The 18505-nt window shown below is 55.8% G+C and overlaps 2 protein-coding genes across 2 annotated transcripts; both read right to left on the bottom strand.

Annotated features, from left to right (window-relative positions):
* Window positions 1-71: 71 nt before the first annotated feature.
* DBP (D-box binding PAR bZIP transcription factor) lies at window positions 72-6115 on the bottom strand. The gene is made up of 4 exons (XM_060132668.1): window positions 5288-6115; window positions 3988-4398; window positions 2157-2368; window positions 72-569 (listed from the first exon to the last, which is right to left on the bottom strand). Exons 1-4 carry the CDS (start codon window positions 5424-5426, stop codon window positions 354-356), a joined length of 978 nt encoding a protein of 325 aa, XP_059988651.1. The 5' UTR covers window positions 5427-6115; the 3' UTR covers window positions 72-353.
* Window positions 6116-6438: 323 nt separating this feature from the next.
* Window positions 6439-11818, bottom strand: CA11 (carbonic anhydrase 11). Its single transcript, XM_060131429.1, has 9 exons — window positions 11546-11818; window positions 11385-11459; window positions 10489-10631; window positions 8553-8738; window positions 8226-8321; window positions 7999-8071; window positions 7740-7894; window positions 7317-7482; window positions 6439-6559 (listed from the first exon to the last, which is right to left on the bottom strand). The coding sequence occupies exons 1-9, from the start codon at window positions 11610-11612 to the stop codon at window positions 6534-6536; spliced, it is 987 nt and encodes a 328-aa protein (XP_059987412.1). The 5' UTR covers window positions 11613-11818; the 3' UTR covers window positions 6439-6533.
* Window positions 11819-18505: the final 6687 nt, after the last annotated feature.

Below are 18505 nucleotides of genomic sequence, written 5' to 3'. Positions count from 1 at the left end.
TGCGGCCAGCGTGACCCGCTGGCCTTGAACTGGGGCCAGGGAGCTGCCTCCTCCCCCACGACAGCTGGCTCTGGGGTTCTCAAGATTTATTCAGGATCGTGTTAACGGAGGCGGTGGGAGGATGGGGTCCCCGACGTGCCGGGGGGCACACACTGAGGACCTTCCCCGCCCCCGCGAGGGAGCGGGGAGGCTCACTTTTTCTTAAAAATATAAATGTATTTATCTGCATCATCACATCCCTGGGGCACCCAGCTGGCCGGCCCGTGGGCCACAGGGCGGGGAGGGAAGAGGGCGTCAGGGCGCAAGTCTGAGTGAGGCGGAGGAGAGCTCCACCTGTTGGGGTGGGGGCGGCCTCACAGGGCTCCGTGCTGGGCCTGGTAGCGGGACAGCACGGCGCGGTAGTGGGACAGCTCCTGGCGCACGGCCACCACCTCCTGCCGTAGCAGGGCGTTCTCCTTCTCCAGGAAGGCCGCCCGCACCGATATCTGGTTCTCCTTGAGCCTCCGGGCGTCGCGGGACCGCTTGGCTGCCTCGTTATTCTTGTACCGCCGGCTCCAATACTTCTCATCCTGGATGGGTGGGAAAGCACTGAGGTCCAGAGGGGCCCCGGCCCAGCGAGAGAAGGGAGGAGCAGCTTTGCTTCTGACTTCAAGGACCAGAGTGCACCTAAGAAACCTACCCCCCACCCCCACCCCGGGCTGCTTCTCACCCAGCAGTGGGGCCTAGAGGATACCCGATCTCCCCTGCATGGGTACCCAAGGATCTGGCCTTCTAGGGCCCCGGCTGCTATGGACAGCAGGCCCCTAGCAACAGCTAAGGCGTGAGATAGCTTCCCACCCCAAGCAACTGAGCTTCAAGTCTCCACTGTGCAGAGGAGGCCCAGCTCTTCTCACTTGACAAAAGGCCTGCAGTTAGCTCCTGGTTTGCTAAGGATTCTTGTTCCCTAGCAACAAGACCTTCAGGGTCTGAAGACTTCTCCCATTGAAAAGCACTGCCCTATACATCACCTTTCCAGATCCTGGTTGCTAAGGAAAGCCTAGGTTCCCTAGTGATGGGGTTTGGTGTCCCGTAAAATCCTCTCAGAGCTGGGCCCTTCTGACCTTGCTGCCAAGGCAACCTCACCCCTCATTAGCAAACAAAAGTGAGGTGTAAGTGGTCCCAGTGACCACAGCCAGTCTCTGACCCACTGGCTTTGAATAGAGGCCAGGGAGCTGCCTCCTCCCCAACAGTCCCTGGTTGCAAATGGGCCTATCCTGAGACCTCCCCACACCATTATGCTTAGAGTTCTCCAGTCCTGGAATTTGGCTGTGGAGGAGGACCACTCCTTAGTACAAGGACGACCCAGAGCTCTGAAAGATGCCCCTCCATCCCCATTTCATTAAAGCCTAGTCCCTGCTAGCTAGGGTAAACCCACCCCCTAGCAACAAGGCCTCATGGCAAGAGAAACCACTGGTCTAGATTTGGTTTACAGGCCAGCACTCACTACTTCAAGTAGTTGTGTCTTACACAAGGACATGCCAAAGTCTTGTGAGACAAGCCCAGGTACTTCTTGTTAGGGAAAAACCCAGGACTGACAAAGACAGAATGCTAGAGAGATGCAGTCACTGCCCAAAGCACCCCAAATCAGAATGTGGCCCTGGCCGCTAATGAGAACCTGAGGCCTCTTAACAGTGAGTCCAGAAAACAAGGCCTAGAGGGGCTGGCAAAGCTTCATCCTAGGCAGATGCAGTTGCCCTGAAGGATGCCCCAGCTCAGAGATTCAAGGACCAACCCCTGCCTAGCTGGCTGCTCAGAAGAAACAAGCTGATACCACATTCCTAAAGGATGCTATCCTTAGCAACTGGGCCTGGTAGAGCCTGAAGCCTGCCCCAATGAGGGTGCTGGGTCCAACCGACAGGAGAAGCTCCAAGCCTGTAAAACTGTCCCAGCAGTGCTCGCTGAGTCTGAATCCCACAACGATACGGTTTTCACAAATCTCAAGCCCAAACCTCTGTCCTTGTGCAGCCCCTGGCCAAGGAGGACTGGTCCTTAGCTGTAGGTTAGGAGAATGTGAGCTAATCCCAAGTGAGAAACCCAGGTCTGACTAAAGAAAGGGCCATCCCTGGCTGCGGAGCCAGCACCCACGAAGCCTGCGTCCTACACCCAGCAATGCTCACCTTCTGCTCCTCTGGCACCTGGATCTTCCGTGCCTTCTTCATGATTGGCTGGGGCTTAAGTTCCTCCTCTGAGAAGCGATGTCTCCGAGGGTCAAAGGTCTCATGGCCGGGAATACTTGACAGGGCTAAATCAGCTGGGTCAGGTTCAAAGGTCATCAGCACCTCCACCGTGTCTGGGTCCACAGGGCTGGGTGTGTCCCGAGAGGTCAGGCCTTGGGGAAATAGAATGTACCACCTGAGTGTGTATTTATTTTGGGGAGGGGGTTCCCAGAGGCTACCCCCTGCTCAGGTATCATATCCACCACAAGGAAGGCCCTTATGGGGTTTAACGTAAAGCCTGCCAGGGATCAACCTCCCTGATATAAAATATGAAGGTTCCTTAAGCCACAAAGATGCTTAGAAATCATGAAACCAGCTCCACTTTTACACACAGGAAAACTGAGGCCCAATCATACGTGACTTGCCCTAAGTAACACAGGAACCTGAATTATTGCTTCTAAAACCTCAGGACTTCAGAGTTACAGTGTTAGCTTCCTTCCCTATAGTCCTACGCTTCTTAACTGAATCCCCAACCAAAGCCTAGACCCCCCGCTGTTCAGAGAAAAGGAATTTAATGCACCGAAAAGACCTCAGGTTAGCTCCTTAAGAGCTGCTAAGTCCAAAGAATTAGGGACAAGAAGCATAAAGGGCTCTGAGGTTCCAGGTTGGTTCAAGCGTAAGAGAGGCCTGTACCTTTAAGAGAGAGCCAGCTGGGGCCAACCGAGGACACAGGTTCAGGGCCGAGTCACGTGCTGGCGCCTGCTTTCCCGCCCCGCCCCCCTGCCGCCACGGGCGCCCTCCTGTTCCCCAGTCCCGCCCCCTCCCGCGTGACCGCGCGTGCGCGAAGCACGAAGCACGGAGGAGGGAGGAGAGGACTCACGTGGCGCGGGAATGTGCGACTGGGAAGGGGAGGGCCCTGGTCCTGCCCGGAGGTCGGACCAGGAGCAGGTGTGTCCAGGAATCCCCAACCTGCAGTCCACCCCTGGCTACCCCAAGGTGCCAGATGGAGCACACCTTTCCTCTTGCTCCCTGGGGTCTCCCAGCTCGAACCTTTCAACCGCCAAGGATCCAGACCTCTCTGCTCTCTAGGGAACACTCGAGAACCGACCCCCTCGATATTCTCAGGCCCCAAACGTCCTCGCCACTAGGATATACACGATTCTGGGACCCCAAGCCCCTACCCCAGGAATATAGAAAGCTCGGTCCTTGCCCCAATGGAAGACCCAGGATGAAGGTCCCTTCTGAAGGACTCCGGGACCCGGGGCGCCAACCCCTCTCCACTGGGATGGGGGGGCCGAGGAGGCAGGGCTGCCAGTCCCTTTTGTCCTGGGGAAACAGAAGTTTGTGTCCGGCCCTCGTCTTCCTCCCTCGTAGAGGGCCTAGGATTTCCGGTCCTACCCCAGTTCCACCGCTTCCGGGTCCAGATTCTGGGGTGCAGTCCACTCCCCAGTAAATAACTCCACTGTCCTGGGACCCCAATCCCTACTCCTCGAGTATCCAGAGCCTCTGTCCTCATGTCCCACGTAAAATTCACACGACCTCACCACTGGGCAGGCTTCCTGGAACTTGGGGTCCCAAGTCCCTCATCTCCTATAGGTCCAGGATACGCAGTTCCTGATCCATTAGGGGACACAGAATCCGGACTCCTCTCCCGACATCTCCCAATTAGGGGACCCGGAATTCGGGCATGCAGCCCCAGTCCCACCGTCCTGACCCCCAGATTCTCACAACCCCGCCCTCTGGAGTCCAAGCCCCGCCCAACCAGGGCCCTGCCCCGCCCTAGCCGTCGCACCTGCGCGGTGGCCGCCGGCGGCCCCGAGGGCAGCCCGGGCGGGGGCGTGCCCGGGCGAGGAGCGAGGGGAAGCCGAGCCGCAGGAGCCGGGCCCTGGGGAGGGTGCAGGTGTGCGCACGGGCGAGGGCGCTGGCGACGGGCCGCCGGGGGGCGGCGGGCTGGGAGGGAGCCCATGCTCCAGCAGGAAGGCGTCCAGGTCCACGTACTCCACGTCGCCGAACGGCAGCGTCCGCTCCCACAGCAGCGGCGCCAACAGACCCGGGCCGGGCGCAGCCCCAGGGCGTCCCCGTGGGGACCCGCCGCCCACTACCGCCCCAGCTGAGGCATCCGCAGGTCCCGCTGGCTCCAGGCCCGGCCCGGGGACCGTGGCTGCCGGCGGGGCCGCCTTGCGCTCCTTTTCCTTCAGCAGACCTGCGGGCCAGGGAAAGCGGGCAGGGTGGGGAGGAGGAGAAAGACGGAGATGAAGAAGCGACTCCGAGAGGAGAGAGACACGAGGAACGAGGGGATGGAGCCCCACACCGCAGAGATCCAGAGGGGGGGGCAGGAGGGAAGTGGGGGAGAGACCCGGGAGGTAGGGCAAAGACCCAGAGAGAGGAAGGGACAGAGGCTCAGAGAGGGAGAGAGACCCAGAGAGAATAGACAAGAGACGGGGGTGGCGGACCGAGAAAGGGATAGAGAGGAAGGGAGACTCAAAAAGAGGGGAGGACAGCGACGCAAAGAGAGAGATGGGGACAGAGACCCAGGAAGGGATAGACACACAGAAGGGGGATGGAAGTTCAGACAGAGGTAGGTGGAGGGTTGGGCAGGAGAGATTTTAAAAATGACAGCTCTGTTAATTCCTCTGTAATCTACAACCCCCCCACTCTCTGCGCACTGTACCCCCTCTTCCCTGCCCCCACACAATAAGGGGCAGGAAGGGGCTCTATTCCTGGGGCACATTCCTCATCCCTAGACTCCATGTGACCCCAGGAGGCCCCGCCCAAGCCCGTGTAACAACCGTGTGAGCATCCGACACACCCCCCTCCCTTCTCCCTGGACCCCAGGGGTCCAGACTCTCGGAACCAAAAGGAAGAGGGGGCTGGGGCCTAGAGTCTTGAATCCTGGGAGTGGACAGGCATGAGAACCGGTACTTTTGGGTCCTGGGTGCTGAGGGATCTAGGGGCCTAAACACCTAAGTATAATATTTGGGTAGCTAAAGGTTGGGAGGATGGACTCTTGGCACGTAGGAGGTAGCTGTGGACCCTCCCGGCACTAAGGGAGTAGGGTGTCTGAGTTGGGCGAGATGGGGGCTAGAACTCACAGCTGGCTGGCTCTTTGGGCTTGCTGGTCCCCTGCAGAAGGCTCCGCAGCCCAAGCAGCGCTCCCCCGCCAGGGGGGGCCCCGGTCGGGCTGCCCAGCAGCAGGGGGGCCGGAGTCCTGTCGCTCACGGGCCGCGCCATCGCCCGGCACCTGCCCGCAGGCTCACGGGTTCATGGAGAGGCGAACAGCTGGCTTGCCAGTCAGCAGCACACTCCTGTGGTTCGGGCGAGTGTCTGCCCAGGGGCGGGCGAGAGTAGCTTGCAAGCCTCCAGTATCCAGAACACTGCAAATCCTAGGAGCGACGGGGATTTGCAGTCCTCGGTGCAGAAACGTGCAACTCAAGAGGGTCCCAGGAGACCATACAGTCTGGGTGAGGGGCTGATCAAATCAGGCGGCCGGCTCTTTGCAACCGAGGGTTCAAGGGGACACAAGGCGCTCCTTCTACAAGGTGGGTGAGCCTGGCTCTTGTAAAATCTGCAGCCCTCTCCTAGGAAGGAGGTTTGCAATCTGCACCAAGAGGTGTGCGCGGAGGGCCGGGGAGAGGGCAGGAGGAGGCGGCTGCCTTGAGGCGTGGCCAAAGCAAACTTCTTTCGCGGAAAAAAAAAAAAAAGCCAAACCAAAACACCCGACGCCACAGAGCGCACCCCTCCTTTCGGCCCCCGCCAGACTCCGGCCTTGCACCCCAGCCGCGTGCCTCCCTCCGGCTGAAAGCGCGGGCCAATGGCGTCTTGACCCCTCTAGACGCACAGCCAATGGGACCCCTGGATCCGCCAAGTCCTGGGAGTGCGAGAGAGGGTCTCAGTGCGTGAAGTTACCTTGCCTTTTGGAGGGAGGCGGGACCCTGACCTACATTCACCCAATGGGAGACGGTGTTGGGGGCGGGACCGTGACCCAGTTTGGGCCAATGAGGCAGACGGGAGGGGGAAGCACATGGCTTTGCGCGTGCTGCCTGACGGGGAGGGTGGGTAAAGGGGTGGGAGGGGAGAAGAGCCGCTTAAAGGAGCCGCGAATCCAAATGACGGGAAACGGGAAGCCAAAAAACCGAGTAGTGGGGTTTAGGAAGACGGAGATTGGTTTCTAGAAGAAGGCTGCTATTCTTTAATACCCAAATATTTCCCCGCCGCCCCTAGAATCAGACCACGGAGATACAGGAAGTATTCTGTCCCTTTAATAGCTTTGTTTTGGGGGTGACTCCCCCCCTTGTGGGGAGGCTTGGGAAAGGCAGGCGCAATCCTCGATGGGGAGTCTCAGCGACCATGGGGGGTACCATCCACTGTAAGATGACACGGGTGGGGGGCGTTAGTTTAGGGCACGATAGGATGGACCCTGAAGGGAGCATGCAGGGGGCGGGGATGGGGGTGGGTGGGTGGGCCGCCCGGGGCTCTACCACAGGGAGGGCTGCGAAGGGGGAACCGGAATGTACCAGGTTGAGAAGCTGGGGGAAATGGTTATACTGCACTGGGCTGAACCATAGGGAGGCAGCAGGAGGGTGGAATAGGGACATCCGGTTTCAGCATTAGTGGAACTACGTGAAGGTATTCATGGGTGGGGGGTATGGGCTGTACCATGTTGAGAAGCCAGAGAGGTAGACGTTAGATCACTGGGCTGAACCACGAGGAGGCAGTGGGGGGGAGAGGGGATTGTACCATGCTGTTTCTCAGTAAGGGAGGTGGGTTGTACCACATGAAAACAGGGAAAAGGATTCGGGCAGTACCATTTCGGAAAGCCATAGTAATAGGCACCACGGACCAGTACTTGATCGTACCATAAGGAAACCAGGGGGCTCGGGTTATACACCAAGTTGCAAGCAGCGAAGAAGACAAATCATGGACCAGCAATGGTCTATGACCGGGAGGTGGGTTGTACCACTTTGACACAAAGGGGGAAGGGAGAAAGAGCGAGTGAGAGCTCAAGAGGCTGGATCATACAGAGCAGCAGAGGGGGGTAGGACTGTATCATATTGAGACACCAAGGGGAGACACATAGGCGGGTTAGACCAAGACGTGGAGGGGGTGCAGACTGGATCATACCATGCAGACGGTAGTTGGGGCCTCGGCAGCGCCTCTCGGGGTGCCGGGGGTCCCTGTTGCCCCTCAAGGCCCTGTGGGCCAAGGGCTGCAGGGGCCGGCCGTTACCGCTGAGGCTCTGGAAGATCTGGGACGGAGGATTCTGGCTCAGGAGTCTCAGGGAGTGCATCTGCCGTGGAAGCGGGGTGGGAAACTGGGAGTGAATAATGAATGGTTCTGGTGACGTCACGCAGGAAGCCCTGCCCCCGAGAGCGGGTGGGCGGGGTCTTGCTCAGCCCCCACCAGATGCTCCAGGGTTGTCAGACTCTCGAATCCCCTCCAGTTCCCTGTCAACCGGGGGTAGGAGGGTAGGTGAGGCAAGGGGACACCCAGGCCAAGGAACGGGTTGGGGGTGGCAGGGAGGGCGCAATGGGCTGCCAGGGTCACCTGGAGGGAGGTGATATTTAGGGCCCTGTCAATGAGGATCCAGGTAACAGTCTCCGAGCAGGGTGGGGTGCTGAGAGAGCCTTGATAGGTGATGAAGCCAAAGGATTCGGGGAACAGGAGCTCCAGGCTCAGGTCTTGAAGAAAGTAGGCATCATCTGCGGGAATATCAGGTCGGAGTGAAGAGGGGTGCCCCTGCTGAACTCCCCTATGTGCACACCCCAGCCCCACCCTCTCCACCCTCCAATGCCCAGGGACTTACTCTTGTAGGAGATGCGGGTGATGGTGTCCCGGTTAAGGAGGCGGCTAAGGAATGGGTTTGAGCTACCAGCCACCTGTGTGGAGGTATGAGGTGAGGAGATAGGAACCCGGAAGTCCAAGCCCCCAACTCCTTCCTCCCCTAGGACCCCGGAGTCTGGGGCCTTCCAGCCTCCCTCTTCTCAGACCCCAGTTTCCAGCCCCTCCCTCCCGAATCTTGCCTGGGCTCACATTGACAAAGAGGCTGAGAATGGCCAGGCCATTGGGGCCCCGGGAGGCGGCGCTGAGGTTCCCGTAGAGTTCTTGGTTGAAGTGGATGAGCTGCACCTGCGAGGGGAGCACAGAGAGTGGGGTCCCCTGGCAGACAGGGGGGACAGAATGGGCAATGGGTGCAGCTCTGGGCCTTTGGGGTCCCAAGTCAGGTTAAGGATTAGTGTTCAGGGTTGCGGGGGTAGTTCTGTGGAGGAGGATGGGATGAGGCATTAAGAGGAGGGTGAGGTGGGAGGAACTGGGTCGACTCAGGGTGAAGGTCGAGGGTCAGAGGTTAACAGGCATCACCTCAGCAGAGAAACCCTGGTGGTTGATCTGGTGTTCAGAGCCAGCTCCATCACGCGCTCCAAATAGCAGCCGCAGTTCACTGAGTCGGTGGCTATAAAGGAGGGGCCCCCCAGACACATTGACCACAGGCCGGGGTGCAGGCAGGAAGGAGACATGGCGACCGGTGTTGTACAGGGTTCCCCGGAGCTGTGGGAGAGGTGGAGGCCTTCACAGGGATGCAGAGAGAAGACCTTTTCCCTACTGTTTTCCATTCGTACATTTCCCTCTGCCAACAAACATTTAATCATTCAGCATAGTCTGAACACTAATGTCTTTCCAGACTCTGGGCTGGTCCATGGTAGGTGCTCAATAGTGGTGAATTTAATTGACAAATATTTATTGAGCTGCTACTATGTGCCATGGATGCCAGGAAGAGAGCAATGAGCAAGTAGACAAAAATTCTGGGCCTCATGGAGCTTCTGCTCCAGTGGAGGAGAGGCAGACAATAAATTCTGAATCATATAAGTAAATGCTTAGTTAATTACATCCTATGCTCACACTGGGGAGAACTGGGAGTTCTGATAAAGTATAATAGGACACCCAGGGAATTCCTTGGCAGTCTAGTGGTTAGGACTCTGCGCTTTCACTGCCAGGGTTTGGGTTCAATCCCTGCTCGGGGAACTGAGATCCTGCAAGCAGCACAGCCAAAAAAAGGGGGGGACGACCCATAGATTGGGATGGGGGTGGGGTGTCAAGAAAGGCTTCCATGAGGAAGTGACATTTGAATGGAGACCTGAAGGATAAGGAGGGGTTAGTTGCAAGGAGCAGGGAGAAGGGCATTCCAGAAGGGAGAACAGTCAGTGCAAAGCCCTGAGATGGCCTATTTTAGTGACAGTGAAGAAGCCAGTGGGACCAGAGCCCAGTGAGCAAAGGAGAGAGTGGTGATGGGAGCCAGATGGTGCACAGCCTTGTGGGCAATGATGGGGTATTTTGTATTTTTATTTAAATAATTGAATGTATGTAACACACTTGGCACAGTGCCAGGCACGTGCTAAGTACTGTGTAAGTGTGTGCTGTTATTACTTGTCCTAATAGAAGGATTTTGAGTAGGAGAGAGTGGTATGATCTGGTTTGTGTTTTTAAACATCTCTCTAGCTGTGGGATGGAGAATGGATTGCAGGAGGCAGAGAAGCGGGCCAGCAAGGAGGCAATGGCACCAGTCCAGGTGCAAGATGATGGTGGGAGCAGTGGAGGGACAAGAAGTGAAATGCTGTTTAGCAAGGAGACTAGAAAGGACATGGATGGGAAATGGGAGTGAGAGAGGAAATGAGATGGGGAATAGCTCTGAGACTTTTGGCTGAGTGAACGGTAGTGCCACCTCTTATGAGAAATGGTATTGCGGGACTTCCCTGGTGGTCCAGTGGTTAAGACTCTGCGCTTCCAGTGCAGGGGGTGCAGGTTCGATCCCTGGTGGCGGAAGCAAGATCCCACATGCCGCGGGGCGCGGCCAAATGGTATCGCAAAGCGGGCAGACGCATGGATTCTGGGACCACACTGCTAGCTTTGAATCCCAGCCCTGGCACTCTCTAGGTGTTTGACCTCGGGTAAGTAACTTAACCTCTCCGTGCCTCAGTTTCTGCACCCATAAAATAAGGATAATAATTGTACCTATTTCATGGGGTTGTTGTGAAAATTAGAGGATTTATCAAGTTTGAAAACAGCGCCTGGCACACTGAGTCTGTTTTACCACTGATTCTAAGAGATGGGAAGACTAGGAGCCATGTTTGAGGAGGGAACAATTGGTGATCCGCTGTGGAGTATAAGTAGCCTCCTCTCCACCCGTTGTGTTGTAGGCCTCCTTCCCAAGGCCAGCTTCCCAACTGAAAGCCCTGCCCCCCCACCTCCACTCAGGCCCAGCCCCAGTGGATTCGGTAACCCCGCCCTCCAGGCCCCTTACCTTCTCTCCCCCTGTGCTGAGTCTCAGCGGGGGCAGAAAGGGGTCATAAAGGACCCTCTTCAGCTCCACATCCACGGGGCTCTGTCGCTTCCCCACAGCACACAGACTCCAGGCTGCGTTCACCAGGCCCCAGAAGGGAGGCCCTGGGAGCAGGTGTGGGGCAGGGAGGAAAGGGAGTCAGAAATATGGACTGGATCCCAAGGCTGGGATCTGCTGGGAAGGCTGTGGTCTGGACTCCTTGGATCCCAGGAGACGAAGGGCTGGGAATCTGGACTCCTGGCTTTGAGGGAGGAGGGGGCTGGGATCCAGAATCCTAGGTCCTAGAAGAATCTTGGAGGAGTTTCCTAAGGACCGCCCCGCCCCCCCCAACACCTCCAAGTCTCTTTGATCAAACTATCTTAAATTGTCATTGGGGAAGGAACTACAACTCCCAGCAGCCCCTAGACTGCCAGCCTACCCATCCAGTGCCTGCCTGCCCCAGAGCCCATGGGAGTTGTAGTTCTTTTCATCTCACTTGTACCACAGCCGGATAATGAATGTAGTGGGGAGAAGGAATTGCAAGAGAGGGCTGGACGAGGTGGGCAACGGGGCCACTGAACCTCTGGTTCTCACTAGGAGCCAGGACCTACCTGCCTCTTTCCCAGGAAACACACACACACTTTTCCAGCCCCACACTCCCTTACCTTCCACTCCCTCCCACTCACTACTTGAAATGCTAATGTATAATGTCCCATGCTGAGCCCCTCGGGTTCAGAAGCTGGGCCTCCTGAGGGAGGAAGGAAGGGGATGGGACTCCTGCGTCCTGCGGGGGTCGGGGGCGGGAAGGAGAGAACTCCTGGGTCTCAGGAAGAAAGCGCCCGGCAGCCCAGACTCCTGGGTCCCCGCCCTGGCTGCACCTGGCACGAAGTTTCCCTGGAGATTATCCTTGTAGCTCCACCAGTCCTCGGGGTCAGGTGCGGGTCCGATGTGAGCTGGGGAGAGAGCAGCCTGAACCCCTCTCCTTGGCACCCTTCCCCCACCCCAGTCAGGGGCTCCTGCCCCAACCCCCAGGCCTTACCTGCCGCCCCCAGTGCGGCCCAGAGTAGCAGCGCTCGAGGGGCGTTCAGACGAGCTGCACACCCCATCCCCGGGAGGCCTCGGGGCGACCCCTTCCCAATGCCCTGGCCCGCCCTCTCTCAGCTTCTTCCTCTCTTTGTGGAACCCCGACCCCTCCGGACTTCCAGCCTTCCTCTCCTACCCACAGGGAGTCCCAGTTCCCCAGTTACTGAGGCAGCCGGGGACTGAGACGCCCCCACGCCCCTACTCCGCTCTCCTCTCCTCCCTCTCTATGCCTCCCCTTCCTCTCCTCTTTTCCCGAACCCTCCTTCTCCCTCTACCTCCCGATCTTCCTACTCTCTCTGCCTTATGCTTCTCCCTCGGGTTACCTCTGGGTCTCTAATCCACACCCCCCTCTTCGTTCTCTTTTCATTACGCTCTCGCAAGCCACCTAACTCCATACCTCCATCCCGCTTCTCTCCCCTTCTCCTCTTCCTCCCTCGCTCCCGCTCGGCCTCCAGCTCCTCTCCCTCTCCCCACCTCCTCCTCTCCTGCCTCCTCGGTTTCTCCGTCTCTCTCTTCTCTCTCCTCCCTTCCTCCCTCCTCCCCCTCCCTCTCTTTTCTCTCTTGCTGTTATTTAATTTTTCTATCGTTGTTTGGGGGTGGGGGGAGCTCTCACAGCAGAAAACCCTCCTCCTCGGGCTGGCGTGGGTGTGTGTGTGGGATGCCCCAGGGGCAGAATGGAGGGGTCGTTGGGGGGATGGTCCCCAGCTCCCAGCCGCGCTGGGGCCATGGGGGCGGGGGTGGCCCGGACACCTGGGGCCCAAGAGCTGGCAGTTTCCATCCTCCGCAGAAGGGGGAAGGGGGGCGCTTAAGGTGGAGCTGGAAGAGTCCTCGGATGTCTTCCCTCTCAGGGCCGCTGGCCCCGGAGGATCCGGCGTCTCCCAGCTCGCGGGGACCCAGGTTGGAGCCTGCATCAGTGCCTGCAGCCCCCCGCCCAATGCATCACTCGGGCCTCCGCCAGGGGCTCCCTTAACCCGGCGGCGGGATCCCCTGGGAGACTGGCGCGCGATGTGGGCGGCTGACCAGGAGGGGGAGGCAGAGACTTGGAGAGGGAGAGAGAGAGGCTGGAGGAGCCGGGAAGGCAGAGAAGAGAGAGCAGAGGTGAGGTCAGGGAACAGTGGAGGCTTGGGAAGGGAAGGGGAGCCTGAGATGGATACGGAGAGCCGTGGTGGAGGGAGATGCAGGGTAGAGATGAGAGGGCAGGCTGGGGCGGTTGGGGGGCTGCTGGGGGAGGTGGTGGCGGCAGGAGAGAGAGAGACAGAGAGACTTACATACATTGAATGAAGGAGATACAGAAACAAATACACACCGAGAAGAGAGAGAGATACAGAGAGAGGGAGACCCCCCAGGATGACAGGAAAAAAATACAAAAGGAGACAGATGCAGATGGAGGCAGAGAAAGAGATACAGAGACCCACAGAGGCACAGATGTAGACACACAAACTTGGAAATAGAAGCAGAGAGACCTAGACAGAGAGAGAGAGAGAGGAGAGAGAGAGTCCCACATACCAGGTTAAAGATGGAAGAGCAAGATGTCAGGCAGGAGGTGTGTGGGGAGAGACAGAAACAGAAAAAGAGATCTAAAGACAGAGCGACAGAGAAACACTCACCCAGAGCAAGGGGCAGAGAGAGGAGGAGACAGAGAACGAGGCAGACACACGTGCACATCTATAAAGAGACGCACTCATGCAGAGAAAGAGGTATGAACAGAGACCAACAGATGGACAGAGACAGAGAGACCCAGATAGGGGGAGAGAGTCCCAGAAACAGGTCAGCTGACATGAAGGATGAGACTAAAGAGAATTCAGAAACACAGAGTCATTCAGGGATAGAGAATTGGAGATGGACATTCAAGGACCTGTGATGGAGGGAGATGGAGACACCCAGGAGAGTCAGAAATGGAGAGACAGAGAAAACACGAGAAAGAAAGGTATATTCATTATCCCTTGTCACATAACAAATTATCTTAAAACTCAGTGGCTTAAAGCTACAAATATTTATTATGTCATGGTTTCTGAGGGGTAGGAAGTTTGGAGCAGTTTAGTTGGGTGGCTCTGGCTCAGATAACAACAGAGAACTCAGAGTCTCTCATGAAGGTGCAGTAAGCTGTTGGCCAGGGCTGCAGTCATCTGAAGGCTTGACTGGGGCTGGAAGGTTACTTCCAAGCTCACCTACATGGTACTTGGCAAGAGGCCTCAGCTGCTCACTAGGTGAGCCCCTCCATAGGGCTGCTTGAGTGTCCTCACAACATGGCCGCTGACTTCCCCCTCAGAGCGAGTGATTGGAGAGAGAGAGAGAGAGGGAGGGAGAGAGAGAGAGAGAGAGAGAGAGAGAGGGAGAGAGAGAGAGAGAGAGAGCAGTGTCTTATATGACCTATGTCCAAAGTCACACATCATCCCTTTTTTTTTTTTTGGCTGCATTGCATAGCCTGCCGGATCCCAGTTCCCTGACCAGGGATTGAACCCAGGCCCCAGCAGAAAGCGCCGAGTCCTGACCACTGGACCGCCAGGGAATTCCTGACACCACCACTTCTTTATTCTATTCATTGGAGGTGAAACAGTAAGTCTAGCCCACATTCAAAGGGAAAGAGATTAAGCTCCTCCTCTTGAACAGAGGGGTATCAAAGAATGTGGGCTTATTTTAAAACCATCACAGGTGGGGAGAGGAAGAGAGAGAGGAATGGAGACGGACTCTTAAAGACCCGTGAGGCTTAGAGGTTGGTGAGACACTTATTCAGAAAGGCAGGAATGTGTCAAGAGAGACTCTTGAAGACAGAGGGAGCTGCGGAGACAGGGAAAAGAGTCAAGACAAAGGAAACCAAAGCAGAGCAGTAGTAGTAATAATAATAATTACAGTAATAGCAGCCAGCACATGAAGTACCTACTACATACCAGGCAAAGTTCTGAGCACTTTCTATGAACTGACTCATGTAATCATCACAGCCTCTCTATGAATGTTATTATCCCATTTTACAGATGAGTAAGCCAAGTCTCAAAGGGCTTGCCCAGAGTTATACAGGAAGGAAGCAAAGAAGGATGGAGAAAATATGATGGAGACACATGTGCAGAGACTACGGGGAAGTGGCAGGAAAAGACTGGCAGAAGAACCCAGCTCTGACAGACACATAAATCAATAAGAAATGGAAGCCAGGGACTTCCCTGGTGGTGCAGCGGTTAAGACTCGCGCTCCCAATACAGGGGGCCTGGGTTCGATCCCTGGTCAGGGAACTAGATCCACATGCATGCCACAACTAAAGAGCCTGCGAGCTGCAACTAAGGAGCCTGCCTGCCGCAACTAAGACCCGGCGCAACCAAATAAATAAATGGAAGCCACTCTGATTGAGAGTTTTCTAGACACTGGGGCTGTACCACGCACTCTTTAGGTTTTGTTAACCCTCAAAGTTGCCCCATCAGGTGGGGGTTAGTATTAGCCCCATTATACAGATAGAACCCCGAGGCTCAGAGAAGGAAGTAACTCACCCAACATGTCATGGGTTGACTGATGCCTCCCTCCCCCCAAAAAGAGACATGCCCACTCAGAACCTGTGAATAGGACCTTATTTGGCAAAAGGGTCTTTGGAGATGTAATTAAGATAATGATCTTGACATCAGATCATCCCACATTGTCTGGGTGAACCCTAAATCCAGTGATAAGTTCTTATAAAGGCATAGATAAACAACGGGGATTTACTGTATAGCACAGGGAACTACATTCAATATCTTCTAATAAACTATAATGGAAAAGAATCAGGAGAAAAGAATATAGACATATATCTACATAGATATATACATATGTATATATATAACCGAATCATTTTGTGCACATCTGAAACTAACAGAATATTGTAAATCAACTATACTTCAACTTAAAAAAAAGAAAAAGGGAAAAGAAAGGTGGGGGAGATTTGAGACAGAGGAGAAGGTGATGTGAAGACGGAGCAGAGATTGGGGTGATGCAACCACAAGCCAAGGAACACGAGGAGCCACCAGAAGCTGGAAGAGGCAAGGATGGATCCTCCCCTAGAGCCTTCGGAGGGACTGTGGCCCTGCCCACACCTTGATGTCAGACTTCTGGCCTCCAGAACCGTGGGAGAATAAATTTCTCTTATTTTTAGCTGTGCAGTTTGTGTAATTTTTTATAGCCGCCTACCCCAGGGGTTGGGAGACATCATGAGAAAGACATGGAACTCATCACAGGGAGAGCCAATGAAGGAACCAGAGATACACGGAGGGAGAGAAGACAGACTGACATGACAGGAAGAGTAGGCTCTCCCCACACTTTGACTCTCCTCCTCCAGGAAGCCCTCCCTGACCTTCAGGCTAGGTCTGTGTCTTCTGTGGACCTTCTCAATGTCCTGGGTACCTCCATTAGAGCACAGATCTCATTAGGAGAGGGACTGTGTCCCTGTGTGCCCTTCCTCCAGGGCCCAGGCCTGACCTATCTCTGGGTCCCCGGCATCACCCTACATAAAGGACATGGGCGTCCTCAGGAGAGAAGTCGGGCGTGATTGAATGAGACGATGCTCCTGATGTCTCTCCCTAGAGATTCTCACCCCTCCCATCAGCCTGGGAGACACTTGGGTTTCCTTCAAGGCCCAGGGAGGGCCTCACCTCCTCCAAGAAGTCTTCCCTGACCTCTCAGCCTGGGCCCTGTGCTGCCCCCATTATTACACATCACACCAATGTGACTGTACCCAGGTCTCTCTCCTACCTCACCCTCCCAGACTGGGAGCTCCTCCAGGGCAAATCCGGGGACTGACTCAGGTCCTGGTCCCAGCATTTCCCAGGGAGAATTTGGGAGAATATGTTGAATGAATGAATAAGTGAGTGAATGAAATGAAATATAGGGACTGTGGCATTGCATTCAGAAATGGCTAAGAAAAAGATTTTCTTACATGGGGGTAAGAGGAAGTCTTCCAGTGTAGGTAACATTTTCCTGACCCTCTTTCTGTCCCCATAACATCCCAGCCCTGGCTCAGAACTCATCTTCTCCCACCAGGATCCTCCCTCCAGCCCCTCCCCCACCGCAGTCTCCCTCCCCCTCCAGTCTACCCTCCAGGGACCCCGGAGGGGTCTTCTACATTCAGAGTTGACCTCACTTCTCCCCTAGTTATAGCCTTCCCATAGCTCCCCAGCACCTCTGGACAAAGTCCCCACCTCTCCACCTTTCTTGTCATGTCCAAATCCTTCCTCTGTCCTTCAAGACCTACCTCAGACGTCACATCCTCTGAGAGAAGTTTCCTGACTTGCAGGCTGTATTCAAGGCCTTCTTGGGGCTGGCCCAGTGAACGGAGCCACCTCTGTGATGGTCCATATCACGTTTGTTTCTCATACAGGGCTGATCCTCTGGTCATAGACCACCTAGGGTTCCCCAGAGGCACTGGGGAAAAACTCAGGCCCTCAGCCTGGTCTTAGAGGCCCCACATGCCCTGACTACCCCCTATCCCCAGCCTCATTTCTCCTCTCTTACCACACCGGGCCCTCTGGCCTCTGGACCTTTGCACAAACTGTAACTTCTAACTTGGCCTTTCTTTCTGCCTCCTCTGCTGGGCAAATTCGTGCTCAGCTCATATGCATTTCAGGAGTCTGCTCTTTCAGGAAGCCATCAGTGATGCTGCGGTGGGCAGGGGCCTCTTCTGAATTCTGGAAGCCACCTGTGCTGCTTCCATTATAGCAGCAAGACAGACTGGGCTCAATGCCCAGAGGCGGGAGGGAATGGCCAGGCCGGAGGTGGGTCCCAGATGTGAATTTCACGCCTATTCGTCTCAGGCACTGGGAACAAAGTTTGGGTCAAAAAGAACATATGCGGCTTGCCCCGCTCCTCACTTTTGTCTCCTACGTCCCCAACCCCTGCGTAGGAGGGAGCAAGGCCAGGACTCTCCGGGCCCGGGTGGTTCCCACAGCCCCTCTTGGCCTCCTCGCCCCTCCTTCCCTGCTCTTAACTCTCTGGGGGAGCCTGGGAAAAATCCTCCCGATCTGTGTTCTCACCTCCTGGGTTCGCCTCTCCTGGGGGATGTGTGGCCACCAGTGTTTAAATAATAAAAACAAACTCCAATGGCTCTTACTCTGGCCAGACACTGTTCTAAGCCCATTACCTACACATGTTAATTCATTTAATCCTCATAATATGCCCTGTGGGTTACTTCCTATTATCATCATCATCACCACCCCCATTTCACAGATGAGAAAACTGAGGAACAGAGAGGGATTAGAACCCAGGCGGTCTGGCTCCAGAGGCCATGCACTTCATGAAAATCGTCTCTAGAGCAGTGCCGTCCAATAGAAGTTTCTGCGATGATGGAAATATTCTTTATCTGCTCTGTCGGATATGTTATCCACCCACCACCAATGTGGCAGTGGCTACTGATTGGATAAGCTCAGCTCTGAAGAACTAAGTTTGAATGCCGGCTACTTGCCAGCTACTTGTGTGATGGATGCTAAGTCTCCTTGCCTCTATCCTTGCTTCTTTCTTTCTTTTTTTTTTTTTTTAAGATTTAGATTTGTGGGCTTCCCTGGTGGCGCAGTGGTTGAGAGTCCGCCTGCCGATGCAGGGGACGCGGGTTCGTGGCCCGGTCCGGAAAGATCCCACGTGCCGAGGAGCGGCTGGGCCCGTGAGCCATGGCCGCTGAGCCTGCGTGTCCGGAGCCTGTGCTCCGCAGCAGGAGAGGCCACAACAGTGAGAGGCCCGCGTACCGCAAAACAATAAAAAATTAAAAAAGAGAGGAAAAAGAAGAAGGAGGAAGAGGAGGAGGAGAAAGAGAAGAGGCAGGAGAAATCTTAAGTGTGAAAGGGACTCGACTTACCATTATTGGCTTTGAAGATAGAGGAAGGGGCCATGAGCCAACGAATGCAGGTGGCATCTAGGCGCAGGGAATGGAAAGGAAACATTCTTCCCTAGAGGTTCCAGAAGGAATGCAGCT

Source organism: Lagenorhynchus albirostris, chromosome 19 (genome assembly GCF_949774975.1).
Source record: "Lagenorhynchus albirostris chromosome 19, mLagAlb1.1, whole genome shotgun sequence".
Classification (NCBI taxonomy): domain Eukaryota; kingdom Metazoa; phylum Chordata; class Mammalia; order Artiodactyla; family Delphinidae; genus Lagenorhynchus; species Lagenorhynchus albirostris.
Note: the sequence above shows the minus strand (reverse complement) of the source record. Positions and strands in the feature narration are given on the sequence as shown.

Bases quoted from the DNA above. Each gene is read 5' to 3' on its own strand.
- CA11 (XM_060131429.1), bottom strand. From the start codon at position 11,612: ATGGGGTGTGCAGCTCGTCTGAACGCCCCTCGAGCGCTGCTACTCTGG. The intron at 8,322-8,552 runs GTGATGCCTGTT...CTCCCCTCGCAG, and splicing joins ACCAGGGTTTCTCTGCTGAG to GTGCAGCTCATCCACTTCAA. The intron at 8,072-8,225 runs GTGAGCCCAGGC...ACCTCCACACAG, and splicing joins TTCTCAGCCTCTTTGTCAAT to GTGGCTGGTAGCTCAAACCC.
- DBP (XM_060132668.1), bottom strand. From the start codon at position 5,426: ATGGCGCGGCCCGTGAGCGACAGGACTCCGGCCCCCCTGCTGCTGGGC. The intron at 2,369-3,987 runs GTGCGACGGCTA...TATTTCCCCAAG, and splicing joins CGCCGGCGGCCACCGCGCAG to GCCTGACCTCTCGGGACACA. The intron at 570-2,156 runs GTGAGCATTGCT...CCACCCATCCAG, and splicing joins AGGTGCCAGAGGAGCAGAAG to GATGAGAAGTATTGGAGCCG.